The following is a 16,285-nucleotide window of genomic DNA, read 5'->3' as shown; positions in this document are numbered from 1 at the left end:
CTCTCACCGGGGGGGACACATTGGGATGGGTGGGGGCCTTACCACGTGCGGCGGACGGAGGTCGCCGAGGCCTGCCAATGGGCACGACGACGGGGTGACAAGGACCGGCGGCGAGGGTTAGGGTTTGAGAGCAGTCAAGTGCGGAAGGACGGACGGGCGGTGGGGGGAGCTAGGTCTGAACCGAATAGGGCCATGAGACGGCGGAGGATCTCCTCTGCAAACACGCACAGTGGGATGGGCAGGAACTTACCTCGCGCGGCGGCGGACGGTGATTTGGGCTTGGGAGTCGCTCATCTCGCCCGACAGCCGCCTCCCCTCTCCTTCCTTTCTCCTTCCTCCCACGCAACCGGTGCTGTGGGGCGGGGCGCGGTGATTTGGGCTTGGGGGCGGAGGGAGAGCCGGAGAGGGAGGGAGCACCGCCCAGGCCAGAGGATGATGGTGTTGGACGAGTTGCCATGGATAGAGGAGCGTGTGGGGATGAGGACGGCTCTCATCGCAGACAAGCTCGCCGGCTGCATCACCGGCCGCACGGGGGCATCGGTGGCGGTATTCTCGTTCGGCGAGTTACGGGCGGGCGATGCGAGGAGGGTGAGGCGATGCGAGGAGGACGACATCGTGGGTGGCCAAGGAGGACTGAGGCGGTGTCGGTTGCAGCTGCGAGGGAGGCGGGGAGGGGAGGGCGGTCGAGCAAACGAACGGTGCAGCGGGCGCGAGGGTGATGCTCGACGAACGGACGGCTTAGATTGGCTGAAGGCAGAACGCAAGGGGCAGCCTACCCCTTGCAGCCTTAATAGGTAGTATAGATGAAGGTTGCAATGTGGAGTAATTACTTTTCTAGGATTCAGTACCCCATGGATGTATATGGGTATACAGACATGGGAATACTGAGAAGTGTAATGTATTTGTAACGACGCACCTACGCTCAGGTAAGAAGGTAAGCTACCATAATGGGCTGCCCTGTGGTTAAAGTGTGGCAGCGGCGCCTATGCGTGGCTCGGCGCTTAATGAAGAGTTGGCCTCCATATAGAAATATATGGAGTATAAATTGTGACCAAATGTGTGAATTGCATCATGGGGTTTGGGCTGTAATGGAATTTTCTGCAGGTACACTGACTAAACTTTAGGAAATTACGACTAGTTAACTCCGGAGTGAGTAGGTATGCCACCGCCATAGAGCGTGCAAGCCACTATATGATGGCAAGATTGTGAGGACGAATAGGACGAGCATGCATCATGACATATAACTTTAAGTTAAACCCCCTATATAGTAGCTTTAGTACGTGTTTCGTCTACCTTGTTCATGTTACCTGTCTTTGCCTTTCTATGCTACCTTTCCCTGTTTTTGAAGACTCAAAGCCAAGTTTAGTTGGCAGGTAGAATACCTTGCGCTGCAGCCAGAAGGACGTTAAGTTCTCGGGTTGAGTTCCGTGGGGTATTTCGGGCACATGATATTTCGAAAGCCCCTATATAAATAAAGTTCAATGAGTTCTTAGGTCAGAAGCTATGCAAAAAAAGAGAGTATAATGGAGTATTTTGAGAGGTTTACACACCTATCCCAGTATGGTTTGGATTTTGTGGATACTAGTGAGAGGAAAAGGTGATACTTCCTACATGGTTTTAATGTGAAGCTTCAACTCCTGATGACAACCAGTTCGACATAAGGTTACAATAAGGTGGTTAGTCAAGCTGTTCTGGGAGATAATAAGGTTTGTCTACATCAAGAGTTTAAGTGAAAGAAGTAAAGAATATACCCGATGTTAAGAAGTTTCCAGAGGTGTTCCCCAAGAATTTGCTTGGTTTACCTCCGGAAAGGGTCGTGGAATTTGCGATCGAGTTGAAGTTCGGAACTCCAATTACCCTAGAAGTAGTAAGATGAACCAAGATTTGGAACAGAGATTTTGGTGGACCTCTGGCTTATACGGTGCAGCTGCCAGAGAATCTTTCAACAGTGCCCAACATATTCCACGTGTATCAGTTGAAGAGGTTTCTTCGAGTCCCCGAACATGTTCTTGAGATTTCAAATGTCAATCTTCAATTGGATTTAACCTACTCGGAACATTCCATAAAGGTTTTGGATCAAAAGGATCGGGCCACTCGAAGAAAGTTATCGAGTTTTGCAAGATACGGTGGAACCAAAACACACGGAAGATCAAGCCACATGAGAATTGGAGGAGAATCTAGAAAAGCATGTTCCTGAGTTTCTAGTGTCTTGTAAACCTAGGTCTGGTGTGTTTTGTTCTTAATGTAAACCAACAGAGGTATGCCTCTTGTCTTTTAAGAGTAATGGGGACATAAACCATTGATGCGCTTCCTTTTCCATTACTTGGCTTGGAGTTTAAATCTCGGGACGAGATTCCTTTTTAGGGGGGAAGGATGTAACACCCCTGGTGTTACGATCACTAAAACTCTGACATGTCATCATCAACATTTGCATTAACTTGCTTGATACACTTAGAATGCATTCACTAGGATCCAAAATAATCTAAGTATGATGTTGTGATTAGTGAAGAGTGAAGGACCTGGTTTTGAAAATCTCAATTTAGAGCTCCAAAAGTGGAACTTGTGATTTGGCAATAATTTGCCAAAAGGTCAAATTACCAAATTTATAGAGTTCTCCAACCCAAACAACTTTCAGGTATAGATATTTCCATGTTTTATAGGAAGAAGTGGAGAAAACTCAAAAATTAACTTTTTGGACCTAAGGTTGGATGGCTGGAAACAATATCAAGTAGCTGTCTTTGAATCTTCATAACTTTTGATATATAGGCAATTTGAAGATGGTCACAGTAGCAAAGCTGTAGAGCTACACTAAATGTGTAATTTTGTTTAAGCTACTTAACCCTAAGTTCATATGGAACTAGGTGGAAAACTGGTCCAAAGTGGGAATGTCAGAATCTAAATTTCAGACTGCAATATCTGAAACTGAAGATTTTATATGCTGAAGTAACTTTGGAAGCCTGTTGGTGGCTGATCCATACAGCTATGGGTTACAGTTTATGTACCAAAGTGGAAGACCACATGTTGAGGTATAAGTTTGGTTAAGGTTCATACCCCTGAAACTATTTGGAACTGGTAGAAACAGTGGTCCAAAAATGTAGTGTTTAATTCTGGATTTTCAGACTTAGTGAAAAATCAAAGTCTGAATTTGTGTGTTTAATGCCAACTTTGGGCTTTGATGGTTTGGAATCCATATTGTTCTAACTAAGGGACATTGTACCAAACTTGTGGAGCAACATGTGGAGCACCAATTTGATTAAGCAACTTGGCCTCAGAAGCATTTGGAACTTGGAGAAAAGGGTGAGGTTATCTCGTTTCGAAGAGAGCAAGAGAAGTTCAGAGACTTTGTTTGAAATCTACAAACAAGCAACTTTTAAACTAATGGAAATTTGGACATGAGCTCTATACACCAAAGTTGGGTTTGAGCTTAAGGTTAACCTTGTTTTTAGTAGGATGCAATAAATTGATGAAGCTCTTGAAGCAGATCAAGTCCAATTTCAACTCTAAACTAGCCCAAAAGTGGATTTTAAGATTTAGCTATGTTTTGCTAAAAGTCCGTATATAAAAGTCGTGGAGCTTGGAAAAGTGAATGATTTTCATATTTGGAGCTCTCCAAGTGATGTGGGAGAATTTGAAGTAATTTGCAAAAATTCAGATTTGGGTCAGTTGGAATCAGCCCAAAACAGTTTTGTTTATCTGTATTTGGATCCCTGTAACTTTTAATCCATGAGTATTTTGGAAACAGTTGTTATAACAAACCTGTAGAGTAACTATAGGAGAACAATGTTTATGAAATGTAGCAGCCCTAAAACCATATGCAACTAGGAGAAAAAGGTGTTCAAAGTGGGACTGTCAGACTTATGGATTTTCAGGCTTCGAATAGTTGCCAAAGTCTGAAATCAGTGTTTTTAGTGCCATTTTGGGGCTGTGTGTTGCCTGTTCTAGGAAGTTTTGGACCATGGTTGCTATGGGAGAGTTGAAGAGCATATGTCAGTGAACAAATTTCGTTGTGTGAGTTAGGCTTGATCTGACCCAGAACATGGAGTACAAGTTACCCAAAGTGGGGCTGATAGTTTTTTTCAGTTTTCAGACCAGGAACAGAAGGTTAAGTCTGAATTGCAGTGTTTGTGCTGTTTTTGGAGCTCATTTGTGGAAAATCTAAGGAGCTTTGGGCTGAGACGTCTATAGAGGAGTTAAAGACCACAAGTTAGTGTACAAATTCATTTAATGGGAATGGGTGTAATCCTACGCAAAATGTGGAGAAAATGTGGCTCAAAATTGGACTGTCAGTTTAATTGGGCTGAATTTTGTTCTGTCTCTGAAATCTGAATTTCAGTGTAGAATGCCTAGTTTGGAGCTGTTTTGTGATCAATATGAGTGGTTTTAGACTGTAGTTTCTATAGAAAACTTGGAGACCACAGTATGGCGAATACGTTTCATAAGGTGAGATTGACATGGTGCTACATAAAAAGTAGAGTAATGTTTGCCTAAAGATCAGTTGTCAGGTGTTGGGGATTTTCAAACAGTAAAACATCTAAGTCTGAATCTGTGTGTTTTTACCCACCTTTGGAGCTATGTGGTAATTAATCCAAAGATATTTGGGTTAAGAGTCTGTAGCAAAATGAGAGACCTGATATAGATAATCAAGGTTTGTGCAATGAGTTGGCTTGCTACTGTATAGAACTTGGAGAACAGCCTATTGCAAATCCCTCTGTCAGACTTAAACTGTGCTGTCCAGTTAGCTGAATTTGGACTTTTCAGTATTTATACTCTACTTTAGCGCATCACAACTTTTTATTTGAATATTTCCAACCTATGGGCGTTATACCAAAGTGAAAGAACTATGCTTAGGGAGTAAATTTAGTTAAGGGAGATGGGCCTGTTGCTAAGAGAATTTGTGACATAAAAGGGGATCAAACAGAGAGCTGGGCAATGGGCAGTGTGGCTGATTCAGTGGATTCAGAAGATTGAAACTATGTTTCAGTGAAGTATAGCCGTTCAGAGGTTCCAAATATCTGAAGGAAAAATTACCTTTCTCCATGTGCTGGCCGATGGCCTTTATCCCCTAGCCGTTTCTCCTTATCCCCTCCCTGCCACACATTTTCTATTATCCTTAGGTCGACCAAATCCTTAGAATGCTCCTGTTCTTATCCAGTTGAGGTCTAGAAGCTTACTCATGTACGCTCCTTCTCATGCAAGAAGACGTACTCAATTTCTACTCTCTTCTATCAGTCTCCTCACTCCTATCTCTCATGTCTCCTTTTCCTCCCACCGTTCCTGTCACCCACGCAGCACGCCGGAGCAGCAGTAGCAGTCGAGCTCGGCATCAGCTCCCTTGCTGCTCACTTTGCAGCACCTCGCCAGCTCCCTGGTAACACTCTGCACCTGCCGTCGAACTCTCTCAGGTTCGGTCATCCCTGCTCCCTTCCAAATCAACGCCCCTCCACTCGACTCTACTACTGTGTCGTGCGCGCGCTTCCTCCTGCTTCCGTCGCTGGGTGCGTGCTCATCTTCCGTCGCGTGCCACCTGGTCGATAGAATGAGCAGTTTGGTCGTCCCCATCTCGCCGTGGTTCGTCCTCACCATGTTTTCAGATGTGTTTGGGCTGAGATGCCATTCAAAATCGATGATCTGTTCGTCGCCACCGGCCGCAAGCACCAGTTTTGTTGAACGTGAGAACGTCTTAATCTGTTGATATGAGTTGAAAATTGATGTGTCGATCTGTGGTTTGACCTAGTGTTCTCGTCATGTCTATGTTCTGGTCGAGGCCCTAGATACGTGATTGAAGATCCTTTGTGGTGATGAAGGTGAAATCAGCATAGCACTCGCCAAGCATTCTACAGAAGGTCTGGACTAGAGAACCATGTTGTTTCACGTTTGTTGAGTTCGGTTGGATTAGGGTGACCTGATTCATTGCTCTGGCTATTAGGTCTAATTAATAGGCTTGGATTTTAGAAATAAAAGTGCAGTGCCAAAAAAAAGTATGGCAATGTTTGAATAACCTTGTTTTGGTCATTTAAGCACTTGGTAAAATTTGGGGGCTATTTGGAAATCCTTTGCTTAGAAAGCATTGTAAAGTTACAAATAGGATGGATTAATCCCTTTAGAAAAGATGAAGTAAGTTTATGGATGAAATCTAATGTGTTCAGTCCCTTGGTAGTCATAGTTTGTAGGTGTAGTCTGGTAATGCTTTTAAATATTTTTGTTGCAAACTGCATAAACATAAGCATCCATGATCATGTCATTTCATGTAGAGCTCCCAAAATAAAGAGTGAAGATTTAAGATGAAGTGGTTGTTGAAGAGGAGTTTACTCCAGTGCCTGTTCATCAAGTGGATGGAGCCATCTAACTGATCATCGTGTTAGAAGTATCTAGAACCTCTTCTCTGCAACAAAGGCAAGCCCCGGTGCATTTGCCCCTTCCTTGTGTTTTAAATGCTTTATCACCTTAAATGATGCATTAGGTGATAGGAGTTGTGTGATGAACAACTGATGCATTACCATTCCTTGGAATTTAAATACTATACCTTGATCCCTGATTTATAAAAAGAACTGATAATGCTTAACCCTGCTTAGAAACTGAAAAATCATTTGTTTTCAAAAAGAATGATTGCGGAACATTAGTTATGGGCTTTTTGATTCAAAAATCAAAGCAAACTAAGGTGATGACTCCACTTCGGCCGGAGTGGGATCATCATTGGAAAAGAGTACCCCTGTCGGGTGCCAAAAATGGGGAAATGGTTAATAAATCTAGACCAGACGCTGAGCAGACAGAGTCGCCCGTCTGTGTCGATTAAGGACCGTACCGTTGACTGGCCTGTTGTGGTTGAGACTTTGCAACTAGCCACATACCCTGGTATGGGACAGGGTAAGCTTGAACCCGGCTATTCCATACGTGAAGAGACAATCGCGCACTGGGAGTGGAGAGATGGCGGGAGTAGCATGTACCCTCCTGGCATAGTAGCACGCCTGGTAGGGTAATGTGCTCTCGGGTGGCGCGGACCTGTTCATGTAGTGGAGGACTCCGTGGGAACGGTTGACATATGCAAGGGTTAAGTGCTACATATGTCGTGTGGTTAGAGATCCCCAGCTGGGTATAATCGGTTCGAATCGTCGTTGCTCCTCGGTTATGGAGACTCATCCCTGTGACCATCATCGTAGTTAGCAAGTGAAATATGAGAATGAATAAAATGGAGCTAGTATAGGCCAAGTGCTTGAACTAGATCAGGCAAATATAGATTCAGGTAATAACCTAACTAGTGAAATAAAATTTGGCTTAAGGATCAACTGGTAGCAAGCTTTTCTGCAAAAAGGAGTCTTTGATCATTGATAAACTTTACCTTGATTCCCAATCAGCTAGCATACCCTTGAGAGTCTTTTCTTTAGTCGGGTAAGTCTTGCTGAGTAATTGCGTACTCAGGGTTTTATCCCCTGTTGTTTTTGCAGGAGAAGTTTTATTCCCTTATTTTTTTGGTTAGTTACTTCATGTGGAGGCCTTGAAGCTTAGAATGTTTATGTATATATCTTATGGAAAGGCTTCACCCTTCCAACTATTTTAATAAGTTATGCACTTTGGGTACTATCAGGACTTGTAATAAATACATCTCTTTCTACCTTGTAAAACTTGAGTTCTGGAATGTAAAGTGTACTTTGTAAAAGTCTTCCGCTCTATCTCCAATGTGTGTGTATCAAATGTGATTACTGTAATATACCTGTTATGTGGGAGATCCTTGGGATGATGAGTTCCAGTTGGCGAACTCGATAGCCTTGTTAAGTTACCCGGTACACGTGCACAGCCACCCGAGGCCATTAAGGCAAGGATTGGTGCATGTGGGCCCGATAACTTGGGAGGGCTGTCACAGGCATGATATCATACCTTTCCCTTCTCAAGAGGGATGCCACACTCCCGAGCCATTTGTGTACCATAGTGCCGAGATCGCCTCCATGATAATCGAGGTCTTATCGTCTCCACATCCATGTTTGCCATTAGCCTCCTAGCTACTGGCGATCCAGGCGTCCACCCCAAAGGTTTTGTGGGGGTGCCACCCTGGCGGATAAAGGTAGTCTCTAGTGATGAAAACTTCAAAAATGATTGAAAAAACAACTAAATTGATTTTATTTTCATATTTTTTTAATGGAATGAAAACTAAAACGAAAAATCAACGGTCAAAATACAGGATCAAAATTGTCGGTTATTCGAAAATGACCAAAACCGATAAACTCTAGATGGAAAGACAAATATTTTGTAGTTTCCACAAATACATAATACAGTGGCATATTGACTAATTTTTTAGATATTAAAATACACGAACAAATCTTCTTCATTCATATTATTTAGAGTAATTACAACTTTTGTTTTTCTCTTATTCATTCACTTGAACACAACAAAAGTTTGTAACTTGTATACATTATACGCTAGATGTATCTTATATTATATAAAAACAGTATCATCACAACTCGGAAATGAAGAATACGAAAACTATTGGAAAACTAGCAAAATCGTTGTCGTACGGTTTCTAATCAATTACCGAACAATTAAAAAACGAACGGAAAACGGTATTCGGAACGAGACGGTACGAGATTTTTTCGTCTCGTTTTATCCCTAATAGTCTCTATCATATTGAATGGCTTAATAATATATTAAATATAGTTTAATTATAAAACTAATTACATATATGAAGACTAAAGACAAGACAATTTTTTTGAACCTAATTAAGTCTATATTTAATATTTATAATTGACATTTAAATATTTTATGTGACACACTAAACTTTAGTAGGGGAACCAAACACCCCCTAGCAACTCCAATAATTCTCTAGAAAAAAGCTCTATAAACTTATGTTTAGCAAGTTCCTAAAGCTATTGGGAGTAAAAAATAGCTTGGTATTAGACCCAAATAAAGACCAAGTCTCTGCTAAGCAAACCCGGCGAGGCGGAGTGGACGACCAAGTCCCTGCCGAGGAACTCTGCGAGACAGAGCGGACAACTAAGTCCCTGGTGAGAACACCATGCGATGGAGCGGACGAGCAAGTCCCTGCCGAGCAAACCCTACGAGGCGGAGCGAATGACCAAGTCCCTACCAAACAACCTCGTGAGGAGAAGCGGACGACCAAATCCATGTCGAGCAACCTCGTGAGATGAAGCGGACAACTAAGTCCCTGCTGAGCAACACCGCAAGGCGAAGCGGAGGACCAAGTACCTGTCGAGCAACCTAGTGAGGCGGGGCAGACGATCAACTTTATGACGTGCAACCCCGCAAGGCGTGGCGAGCAACCAGACCCCGTGTCGTTCTAACCGGCATAAGAGGAGGGTAGACCCAATGCTACGGGCTCGCGTCAGCACGATAAGACACGTCATCCCCAAACCACGACCAGGCATTCAGTGCGGTGTTGAGGGGTCTTTGTCGAACGTCAAATGGTACATCGTCACATATTGTCCTAGGCAAACCCCCACTGACAACTGGGCCTGTCAAACCCGGTCGTAAGGACCTCAGCATCGGAGTCTCTATAGTGACTCGCATACCGAAAAGGACACGACAGATACATCATGCCGATGTACACTTACGCACGATGGTAAGTGACGCAGGCCCATGAAGATAGGCAAGGCTACGCTACGCATGGCTGCACCGTGGGGCGTTGACCCGCGAGACCCGCCACGCACTACCACAAAAAAAAATTCAACAGAGGACTCGCTACATGGACCCTTATGATGAACGAGCGAGACGATAAGCCATACCAGAAGTATGGCTACACACAACACTATAGACTGCGTCGGAAGCGCTACGCTAGACCGGGGCAACAGATCGCCTACATACATGTAGAAAGCAAGTCGTCTCTGTAAGGTTCGGTCCTTGAGCTATAAAAGGGAAGGCTCTCCTTTTTCTTACACACAGACACACAAGTTATAACATATTCCATTGCAATAATACGATCAACATTACACTATACTAGGGCTCCGACCTGAACGAGTATAAACCTTGTGTCCCGAGTTCTTCGTTCGAGTCTCAGTGATTCACCATTTGGAGTGAGTTCACGCTAGCATCCCCATCGAACACAAATTTTATTATCCCCCGGTTTCCGAAACCACGACACTTGGTCTCCAACATTTTATCATATTTAAACAATAGTTATATCACGTGTGTCACACCTGGACGTCTCGCTGTAGGGGAAATTTTAAAAAAAAGAGCACATCGGACTTGACTACTCGCTGTGCAGGAAAGGGAAAAAATAAACACGTATGTATGAAAAAATCGATGATAACTGTATTTAGTAAGTTACTATCGAGTTGTCAAATCTAAAAAGTAAATATAGTTAGATAGTAAATAACTAAATTTAACAAGTTTATTTAAAGAACTATCGGAGAAACGTTTTTCTAAACTTTGGGAGGCGGGTCGCGTATATCCGTGCGCCGGTTTTGTTTCTGTGTTTGTGATGGCTAGTCTCGAGCGACATGTGGAGCCCGGGTGGTTTCCAGAAGCGGCCGAGAGTTTCCCCTCGCGGCGGCGGGCGGGCAGCGCAGGTGACGGGTTCGCCGGGGACAGAGCGGTGGCGATAACAAGGCGAAACCTTCGCCACAGCAGCAGGAGGCTGGTGTGTGATGGAGCGTTGGTGACTGGTAGTTCTGCAGTGAGCGGAGGCTTCCACACGCATACAAACAAATTTCCAGTCGCTTCCTTGATCAAAATGGATTCAGCATTGCCGAGTATATATATACTTCAGATTAATGTATGCTAATCCGTGGAAATAGTTTGCACATTGGCAGTGTCAAGGCAATGCCGCAATGATGATTGATCAGCAGGGGGTGGGGGGTCAACTCCATGTATGTTGTACACACACAGCAAAGAATATATTTTGAGCTGTATAATCCAATATGAGGGATCGGCTAGTTTCCTTTGGCATGGCACTAGACCAGGCTCGTCTTAAAATCTGATGAAAAATTGGCCACCGGGGGACGGGGTGGCGTCAAAATAGCGCCAAAAGAACTACTGACTTCAAAAAACCTTGAGGGGGTCCACTGCGTGCTCAACTCATTTGTTCGCCTCGATAAACTCCCGATATTCCTTCTTCCTTTTCACACCCGATACAGTCCTGCATGTTCCAAGATAACAAAAGATGAGACAAAGGCGTACCTAAGACATGATAATACAGAACTCGCCCCAGAGATCGACATCACTCACAAGCATCAGAGTACAAAGAAGACAGACTTAAGAATTCAATTGCATGCCTTTGTTTAACAAAATTTTATTCGAGAACATCAGATAATGTTTGGCCAAGAACGATAAAATACACATACACCAACTAGTCCAATATTTAGCCAAGATGTGCCTGTGCCTTTGGTTTGCAAGTTCATTCAGTATTCTCCAAAAAAAGTGTATACCATTTCCTAGAAGAGAAAAGATAGGCACAAACATGAAGAATCTTATCACAACAGAACTAACCAAACTAATTGAAGTACAGATAACAAACCTGAGCATTTCTTTGTTCTTAAAAAATTGAACACAAGGTGTTCCCATGATGCCTGCAGCTTCTGCTATTTCAGGATCCTCCTCGATGTCAATTTCAACAAGATGAACAAACTCGCCGTACTCGTCTATGACCTGCAAGATAAATTAGCAATTAGCAAGTAATAAAACAAGCAACCTAAACTAAGATACACAGATCATAAAATGAGAATTTTGCATCACAATAGCAGCATGTGTCTGCTAGTCGCCGTACCACACACAATGTTGTGAAGCTATATGTTGATTTTATTTTAACACCCAAGTTGTATGTATCCTATTACCATTGTAAAAAGAAGGTGCTTTAAGGTTGATTGGTAGGTTGTTTTAAAAAGAATATGAGCCCTTAAATTAGACCAATCAGATACAGTACCAACTTCAGGAACCAACCTTGCTCAAAATTGGTTTTAAGGTTCTGCAAGGACCACATGTGGGAGAAGTGTATAGAACACAAATGAGTCGTGGACTCTCATGGTACAGTTTGCGGAGTGCATACTGCAAAGGAAGAAAGCTCAGTGTCAGTTTTCAAATTAACATTTTCATCATGTGGGTCAATCTATGCATAAATACCTGTCCCTTGTGTTTTCTGTGAGAAATGTCAAAGCCCATTTGAACATCTTTATCTGTAATATCCTTCTTTGTTTCTTCTTGAACAGGCTGCATTTAAATTAAAAAATTATGAGAAAGAACAGTACCTTGTAAACTTGATTGGGGTTAGTACAGAAAATAACCAGCAAAAGATGGTACAAGTGAATCAACCATGTGATATAAGAAGTGATGAAAGCCTATGTTCAAATTTTCATATATGAATAAATTCCAATGTGGCTACATGGCAATGCTGACATGTGATGATACATAAACTAGAAATACCAGTCAAAATAACAAAAGTAGATGATTGCAGCTGTTCACGATACTGTGGATCCAGTAAAGATTGTACAGTCATCCTCCATTATAATAGTGTCCAAGGCAAAATGAAGTTGGTATGTGCACCAGATGTCATAATGAAATAGCTACTGTGGGGAAAAAGGACTACCTGGTGAAATTCGACAAGAAGATCATTGGCAACTAAGTATCTTTCAACTGACAAAGCAGCTATGCATCCAGATCCAGCTGCAGTAATAGCTTGTCTCCATTCATGATCCTGCAGGTACACACTGGAGAAGCATAAAAACCAAAATGGCCATAGAAATATCTCAATTTCACAAATGTATATCTTGCACAATGTATACTGCATTTTATACTTAGGTATCTTGCAAATACTTGGCTGTAGCAGTTTCCTTCTTAAGACATCAAGAAATGATATGTGATAACAAAAACATGACATGATGGTGCCAATGGAGCTTCGGAATATAAGATATATTGCAAACCATGAACAAGTTCCATACAGAAGGTGAATGATGGAGTTACCTGAACATCACCAGCAGCGAATACACCATCAACTGAAGTTTTGGCTGAGCCCTCTTTAACTAAAATATAGCCAGCACTATCAAGTTCGATTTGGCCCTGCAACAGCTGACTGTTTGGAGTATGTCCTATGCCATAAAATAAACCTTTCACAGTAAGAACTGATTCTTCTCCTGTATCTCTTCTCTTCAGATGAACGCCAGACATCTGCCCTTTGTCATTGCTAACAACATCCATGGCTTCTGTATTGAAATGTACTGTTATGTTGGGGTTGTTGAGTACTCTGAAACATTCGCCATAATCAACCTGTTAACCAAACATCCAGCGAATTGGAAGTTTACCTCATTAATATTTCAAGTGACTGAAGAGGAGCTCACGTCCTTCAAAGAACATAATAATTTAATCTACAGATAAGTTCCCAAAATTGATGATCTGCAGGATCTATGAAAACTCAACTAATACTATGATTTTTAGTATTTAAATTGGCAAACAGCTAACACTAACTAACATAGTTACCATAATTACTAGCTCACATCCAACAAACTGTAGCTTATTGGCTAAATACAGCATTTTACAATGCCACCTGTATAACCACTACTCGAAAGCAATAGACCTAGCCTAAAATAATACAATGTTCACAGATTGGTGACTCAGGGAGACAGCTCTTACACCAGGCCTGCCCTTCTAAAAGGAGATAATTCAATCCACTATCACTCCTAATAAGTGCTGATGCCCAAGATAAGTGAAATACTGGCAATCTGCTGGTAGTATGTCTGTGTGAACAGAACAGAATATTCTTAGGAAAAAGAATTGAAATTATTTTACCTGTCCTGCATAGCTTTGGAAGCCCGTAGCTGATCCTTTCTAACTAGTAAATGAACATGTCGAGCATATTTTGTCAAATATACTGCTTCCTCTGTAGCTACATCACCACCCCCAACAACTGCAAGAACCTGGCCCTTGAAAAGTGGTGAAGCTCCATCACATATTGCACATGCGCTGATGCCTCTACTCCAAAATTCATCTTCACGAGGCAGACGGAGGCGCTTAGCCGTAGCTCCAGTTGCAATAATTAGACTATGACATTTCACCTACATATGCCCTGAGATTAATGCAGAGAAGAAAATGTCTAAAATAGTTTGCGTTCATTATACTCCATCTGTTTTTAAATATGTGATGTTTAGGGAAACTTAATTAGTTAAAAAAGAACAAATTAGCTTGCCTTAAAGGTCACATATTTAAAAACAGGAGTACCAGGTGGATACATATTGTAAAAACTACAAACAAGAGACAGGTATCAGAAGAACTAAAGACCATAAGACCAGACAGTAGTGTAAGACCTATAATCAAGTAAACCACATAGGGCTTATTTGGTTGGAACCCTCACAGGCAATTGCCTGCCAGGCAAACCATCCCAGCCCCAGGCGTTCGAAATCCAATGTTTGGGAGAACTGCCTGAGCCAGGCAGCTTCGGCGGGGAGGAAACCAAACGAGCCCATAAACACTGGACTGGCCTACAGTTCAAAAGCTTGCTCTTGTAGACATGCATCCTTACATTTTCTCCCCCTATATGAAAGCTCCTATGTTTTTTGTTTATCATCAGTGGATCTTATCCGTAGTTAATTTGTTAAATTATGTTAGTACCATCCATTGAATGCCAAACAAACAGCACACGCAAGTACGCAACACCACCTTGTGCAGAATGAAAATTCAAACTCGAAAACAGATTATAGAGGACGGACATGCACGAGGAATAGCACAACGGCGTGTACCTCACGGTCGCTGCTACGAATAACAAACGGGCTGCTCTTTACATTCACAAACTCAACATCCTCTTGGTAAAGCTCTGCGCCCCAGCGTTCCGCTTGCTTGCGCATTCTGGTTTTAATCAAATGCGCCGTCGATGATGTAAGCATGGTAACATACCAACATGACACTATGGGAATTGAACCGATCGGAAAGGTCTCACCTGTCCATGAGATCAGGCCCGGTTATACCGTCCGGGAAGCCAGGGAAATTCTCCACCTCGGTGGTGGTCATCAGCTGCCCGCCGGGGACACCCCCCATCTGGCACCCTTCAAACACGACAGGCTTCAGGTTCGCCCGGGCGGCGTAGATGGCAGCGGTGTAACCGGCTGGTCCAGAGCCGATGATCACCAGGTTCTCCACCCCCTTGCTAGCATCTGCAGGCTCGGCGAAACAACCAATTACTTTACCACGCTTCGCTCTTAGATTTGAAACGTTGCTAGTAGCCCGCTCTCACTCCGACCGCTCACAGATCAGATGTGGCTCGGGCAGTTGCACGAGCAACTCGGCGGTTTTACGACAGCCCAATCTGGAATCCGAGGGAGGCGGATGCTAGAGTGGGAGGCGCACCTGACGGAGGGGAGGAGGCAGGAGTCTCCTCGTCGACCGCGCCGGCGGCAGGTGCGGCGGCGGCGGCCTGCAGAGACATCGGCGCGCGGCTGTTGCAGCAGGTGGCCGAGGCGGGGAGAAGGCGGCAGGCGGAGGGGAGGGCAACCCGGTGGCGGCGGGAGGAGAGCGGGGCCGCCGAGAGGGCGGCGGCCACGGCGACGCGCGTGACCGCCATCGCAAGCGGCGAGGGGGGAAGTGGCGGGGCTGCTGGCTGCTGCTGCGTTGGTGGGCGGAGGGGAGGATGTGGAGCAGGAGGTGGGATGGATGGATGGATAGGGGGTGGGTGGGTGGGGGAGAGCGCGCGAGACTGCGGGAGGGATCTGATACGTGCTCGTCGCGGCAGCAGCCCAAGGACGAAGGCTCGAGCAGACGGCCGTTGATTGGGCTCAAGGCATCTCCTTTGTTTCTGCCGGCCTGCCCCCAACTCACCATTGTCATTTTATTAATTACTTATGTTTGTGCTTTGATATGTTTGTTATATACCCATCCATTTTAGAATATAAGTCGTAACCATTTTTTATTTTGTCCCACAATATAAGGCGTGCTCTCTATGCACACGTACATTATTGGTACAGTGATATAGAGAGAATTAAATGAATTTTTTTGTCTTTGAACCAGATGTGGTTACGCCTTATATACTGGAACTAAAGGTGTATTATACTAGTATGGTTGTCGTGTGTTACAACGGAACACACAATATTTGTTAAAAATTTATTACATGTGCATATCTATGTTTTTGAAGTGGCATGGTAGACAGGTTACCTCATTTAAACAAGATCTATCTATGTGAGGTAACTGTTGGGAACAGACTTATTAATCTCTGCAACACCCACTTTCTAGTATGGTGCCCACTGCAGATTACGACGTGGTAGACCGATTACATCATTTAAACAAACTATTCGTTAAATGCTTATTACCTGCACATGTCTAGACGATGTAAAGCAGATCTATCTAGTATGATGCCCGTGCGTTG

General features: G+C 43.6%; 1 protein-coding gene and 1 long non-coding RNA gene across 4 annotated transcripts; one reads left to right on the top strand and one right to left on the bottom strand.

The window, feature by feature from the left end:
- The first annotated feature begins 5,103 nt into the window (after positions 1 to 5,103).
- LOC100278918 (uncharacterized) lies at positions 5,104 to 7,619 on the top strand. 3 transcript variants are annotated; one of them, NR_169060.1, is made up of 6 exons: positions 5,104 to 5,175; positions 5,290 to 5,402; positions 5,536 to 5,669; positions 5,772 to 5,843; positions 6,252 to 6,393; positions 7,443 to 7,619. It is a non-coding gene; the product is annotated as an uncharacterized lncRNA (long non-coding RNA). The 3 variants fall into 3 exon arrangements; NR_169059.1 differs by lacking the exons at positions 5,104 to 5,175; positions 7,443 to 7,619 and having other exon boundaries at positions 5,215 to 5,843; positions 6,252 to 6,342; NR_169061.1 differs by lacking the exons at positions 5,104 to 5,175; positions 6,252 to 6,393; positions 7,443 to 7,619 and having other exon boundaries at positions 5,217 to 5,992.
- A 3,052-nt stretch (positions 7,620 to 10,671) lies between these two features.
- On the bottom strand, positions 10,672 to 15,637 carry LOC100216789 (uncharacterized). The gene is made up of 10 exons (NM_001143188.2): positions 15,274 to 15,637; positions 14,867 to 15,080; positions 14,670 to 14,775; positions 13,723 to 13,988; positions 12,901 to 13,180; positions 12,527 to 12,634; positions 12,064 to 12,150; positions 11,884 to 11,988; positions 11,462 to 11,592; positions 10,672 to 11,083 (listed from the first exon to the last, which is right to left on the bottom strand). Exons 1-10 carry the CDS (start codon positions 15,485 to 15,487, stop codon positions 11,023 to 11,025), a joined length of 1,572 nt encoding a protein of 523 aa, NP_001136660.2. The 5' UTR covers positions 15,488 to 15,637; the 3' UTR covers positions 10,672 to 11,022.
- Between the last annotated feature and the right edge of the window lie 648 nt (positions 15,638 to 16,285).

Source organism: Zea mays, chromosome 7 (genome assembly GCF_902167145.1).
Source record: "Zea mays cultivar B73 chromosome 7, Zm-B73-REFERENCE-NAM-5.0, whole genome shotgun sequence".
Classification (NCBI taxonomy): domain Eukaryota; kingdom Viridiplantae; phylum Streptophyta; class Magnoliopsida; order Poales; family Poaceae; genus Zea; species Zea mays.
The sequence above is the reverse complement of the archived record's forward strand: the minus strand, read 5'-3'. Positions and strand labels throughout refer to the sequence as shown.

Coding starts and splice junctions, on each gene's coding strand:
- LOC100216789 (NM_001143188.2), bottom strand. CDS start 15,487: ATGGCGGTCACGCGCGTCGCCGTGGCCGCCGCCCTCTCGGCGGCCCCG. Junction 11,989..12,063: donor ACAGAAAACACAAGGGACAG/GTATTTATGCAT, acceptor CTTCCTTTGCAG/TATGCACTCCGCAAACTGTA. Junction 11,593..11,883: donor TAAAACCAATTTTGAGCAAG/GTTGGTTCCTGA, acceptor TTTATCTTGCAG/GTCATAGACGAGTACGGCGA.